Raw genomic sequence first — 4,152 nt, 5'->3', positions numbered from 1 at the left:
TGGTGGATTATTTTTCTTTCTTTTAAGATCAAAGCTAGCATGACTGCCAAGGAACCATTTTCCACCTTCTAGAAGTACTGCAGAATTTGTAGGAATTCAGCTTCTCTAGATGTTTGCTTCTACAGTGATTTCCATGATGTTTCCTTATCTATTATTTGTGGAAGAGGATTTGATTTTGACCACTAAGTATTCCCCCATATAGATATATATGTCCAGTTTCAAAGAAGACACTAGTAAAATCCTAATTCAGATATCAAGTATTTGTTGCTCAGTCGTGTATCCTGCCAGGCTCCTCTGTCTATGGAATTCTCCAGGTAAGAATACTGGAGTGGGTAGTCACTCCCTTCTCCAGGGGATCTTCATGACCCAGGGATTGAACCTGGGTCTCCCTCATTGCAGGCAGATTCTTTACCATCTGAGTCATAAGGCTGATTTCAAAAACCCCCTTCTAACTTCAGAGTTACATGCTGGAAACCAGTAGATTCTGTGCCCAGTCATATTCTACTAACCAGTGTATTTGGAAAATGCCTTGAGTGTGATAAAGATGCCAATGGAGGACTACCACATTTCTAAAATTCACTGTCCAATGCAAACTCTACAGATTAAAGACTGTTGCTCTCAGAGGGATCCCATGATGAGGATCCGTCAAGAGATGACTACAGGGAGTTGGAATATTTCATTAGGAAGAGGGCAGATGATTCTGGGCTGTCTATTCCATTGGGAGCAGGACTCAGTGTCCAGAGGAATTAAGAAACAAAAGGTCTACAGCTGGGAGGTGTGGGCCTCAGGTAGGCAACAGACACTCTCCAGTCAGGGGTCTTGTCCCAATTCTGCCACATACAACTCTGCCATACGAACTTGGGCATATTACCAAACTCTGTGAGCCTTAGTTTCTTCATCTGTGAAATGAGACTGATAAGCCTTGTGTTGTAGGACTGTTGAAATCCATGTGCTGAATGTAAAACAACTAATGTACTGTCTTTAGTACATTGGGTCTTTAATGATTAACAGTTACTACTATCATCTTGACCTCAGACCCCAACACCCTCTTTATTGGGATTTATTTATTGAGAAGATTTTAGAGAAAATGTAATACTCTAGGACATGGTATACCAAGTCGGTTAAAAATGGTTATTAGCAAGAAAACCTAAATTAGTTTTCACCTTTAGAGCATGTATTATTTCTGTTTTGGAGTTTTGTTAAACTGAATGTACCTCAAGGCCCCTAGAATTGTGGAGAGGAGCACTCCTTCTATTCCCACTCAGCTGCCCTTCTACCCAAACCACCCTTATTTTCATTTATTTTGCCCCTACCAGAAATCTCGGTCTCACATTTCTGTTGTTCACTTAGTCATGTCCAACTCTGCGACCCCATGGACTGTAGCATGCCAGGCTTCCCTGTCCTTCACTATCTCCTGGAGTTTGCTCAAACTCATGTCCATTGAGTTGGTGATGCCATCCAACCATCTCATCCTCTGTTGTCCCCTTCTCCTCCTGCCTTCAATCTTTCCCAGCATCAGGGTCTTTAACAACCCCATAAACAGCATGAAAAGGCAAAAGATCTCACATAGAGGTTGATAAATTACACTCAAGATAATCTCATTGAAATGTTCTTTGAATGGAGTCGGTTCTGGCTCTGTAAAAGCAGCAAAAACAGCGCCAGCCCAGTAGCTGGTGGCACTTTAAAGGAATATCACTCTGTTTCTCAGAAACTCCTTGACGACAGCGTACATAAAACAACTAGTTTGTGTCCTGTGTTCAGGTGCACTGCGACAAGAGCACACGTCAAGTTCTATTCCTGACCGAAGTATAGATTTCTTTGGCTTACCATAATACTATGTTCAGTGCAATAACTCTCAGGTTAGACTGAGCTTCAGACTCAGATACACTGGAGGGTCTGGCTCCTGCTCACCACTTCCATGCCTCACCTTGCCCACCACTCAGCTTCACTGAACCTTCCACTGAAGGACTTATGGTTTCTCAAGGCCCCAGTATGCCTCATCTCAGGGCATTTAAACTTGATTTCTGTCATATGGATCCTCCATCTTCTCACTCATTTTTCCTTGTCCTTTAGGTCTTAGAGGATACCCACCATCATCTTTATGTAACTGCTGCTCCTATATGCTAAAATACTATGGATGGGGATTGGGTCTTACTTATCCTAATGTCCTCAGGACTAGTGTGGTGCCTTCGGAAGAGTAGCTCCCCAATTAATGTTTGGAGTTAATGTTCCTTCTACACCTTGAATGAGCTAAGCAAATCCAAATATTTGTATTTAATTTTTTTGTAGAACACATTAACAGGGAAAAAACAAGCCAATAAATTGACCATTTTTTACTTTTTATTGCTATTTATTGACTCCAACTATCTTACTGCTGCATTCTTAGAAATTTTCAAGGAAATTCCTGGTTTCCATTTATTACAGAACAAATCTCTTACTCTTAAATCTGAGGAACAGTAACAGATGTGTAAACAATGTCATTCATAAGCTTACATTCTTATGCTAATAAATCCTCTTGTTAAAAGAAAAAAAAATTGCCAAAAAGAGGTAAATTTCCAACACAGTGAAATATAAGAATACACATATGTTATATACTTTTTCCCCCTAATCCCACTCCAGCCTTCCACTGTTTCAAACATTGACATCCCTTTTTAAGAACAAAGTGCAGAGTCTGCCTCAGTCTTCAGTAAGGGTGGGAGAAACCAGAACTTGCACTGGCCATGGCACTTGTGCCGGCCGTAGCTTCAATTCTGGCTCGGGCTCGCTCTTCTTCATCTCTCAAAGCCTCCTCATACTGAGACGGGAAGCTCTTAGGGTTGGTCCCATGGATCTTAGCCAAAAACTCCAGCAATTTCATCTTGTTGACTTCAGCATGGGCTCTTGGACCCCACAGGAATTCATAGCGAGGGGGATCACTAGTGGGCACCTGCTGGTACTTCAGATACTTTTCCTTCACCAAATCACTGGTGATGAGCCTCCCCGGTTCCCCAAAGATGAAATGCTTCCTCCCAGAATATATATCCATCATATTCAGCACTTTCCAGACTTCCTCCTCAGTGGCGCAGTTCCCCTCCATGAAGATCACTCCCAAGATAATTATCAGGAGGCCAGTCTTGGGCATGCCCTGTTGATCACTCAGCATTCCGTTGTAGGTGAGATCCAGCTTGTTAGCAAGGGTATAGCTATGGCTGATGGGATCCACTTCCTTCACATCAAGGCCAAAGACCAGCTCCATGCGCTCAGAGGCACTCCTGAGAATCTCAACAAAGTCATCCTTGTACTCTTTGACAACATTACCAATCATGTCTGCCTTTGTCACCGGCTCTCTCATTTGATACTTTTGCAGCAGGAAACTGATTAGCAATTCCACCTTTTCATCTAGAAGGTCTATGTGCAAGTTCTCAAGGTCTGGCAGGGATTGCAAAGTGCTTGATTGTTCCATCTCTCCTTGGCTACTGGAACCCCCATCTGATTTTTCCATCTCTTCTTGGCTGCTGGAACCCTCAGTTGATCTGTTTAATGAGGTGCCTGTGGTGACAGTGGAAGAGAAGGAGGCACTCTGAGGACCCTGGGGAGAGCTGGGTGTCCCAGAAATAGAAACGTCCTCCATGGGGCTGGGAAGCAGGGAAGAGGAGGAGAAAGAGGAAGCCTCATTCTCAGCTTGTGTTACCTGTGCACCTGCCAGGCCCTGGGTCTCCCTGTGGGCCTAAAAGTATTGCTCATGTAAGAAGCATGGACTCTCCTTATTATCAGTCATAGGTGGCAGGTGACAGGAGTGTCATCAAGAGAGTGGGCTAAGAGGGCCCACAGTTTAAGGGAGAGGGGAGGGGTGTGACTGGTCTCAGCTGGTAAACTTTGCCATCACTGTTCTCATGGAGGCTTCCTCCACGGGTCTTCCCCAAGGACAGTGCTCTAGGGGCCTCACAGGACTTCTGTCCTACACCACCTGTTCCATAATAACCTGAAGGAGGAATGGAAAGATTCCTCAGGATGCAGCTGGCCCACTCAGACTAAAACCAGGGCAAGGTTGAGGCATGTGGGGTCCCTTGTGTTCAAAGGTGTGTTATCCGCTCAGCCTTCATTAAGGGTCTTCACCTTGACTCAATGCATTGGTTGGAACATTTCCTCCTCCTGAACTAAGGCCACCCATCC

General features: G+C 44.1%; 1 protein-coding gene across 1 annotated transcript; it reads right to left on the bottom strand.

Annotated features, from left to right (window-relative positions):
* Positions 1-2,681: 2,681 nt before the first annotated feature.
* On the bottom strand, positions 2,682-3,610 carry LOC110146237 (melanoma-associated antigen 10-like). Its single transcript, XM_020906962.2, has one exon. The coding sequence runs from the start codon at positions 3,608-3,610 to the stop codon at positions 2,684-2,686; it is 927 nt and encodes a 308-aa protein (XP_020762621.2). The 3' UTR covers positions 2,682-2,683.
* Positions 3,611-4,152: the final 542 nt, after the last annotated feature.

This window comes from Odocoileus virginianus, unplaced genomic scaffold (assembly GCF_023699985.2).
Source record: "Odocoileus virginianus isolate 20LAN1187 ecotype Illinois unplaced genomic scaffold, Ovbor_1.2 Unplaced_Scaffold_10, whole genome shotgun sequence".
Taxonomy (NCBI): Eukaryota; Metazoa; Chordata; class Mammalia; order Artiodactyla; family Cervidae; genus Odocoileus; species Odocoileus virginianus.
Note: the sequence above shows the minus strand (reverse complement) of the source record. Positions and strands in the feature narration are given on the sequence as shown.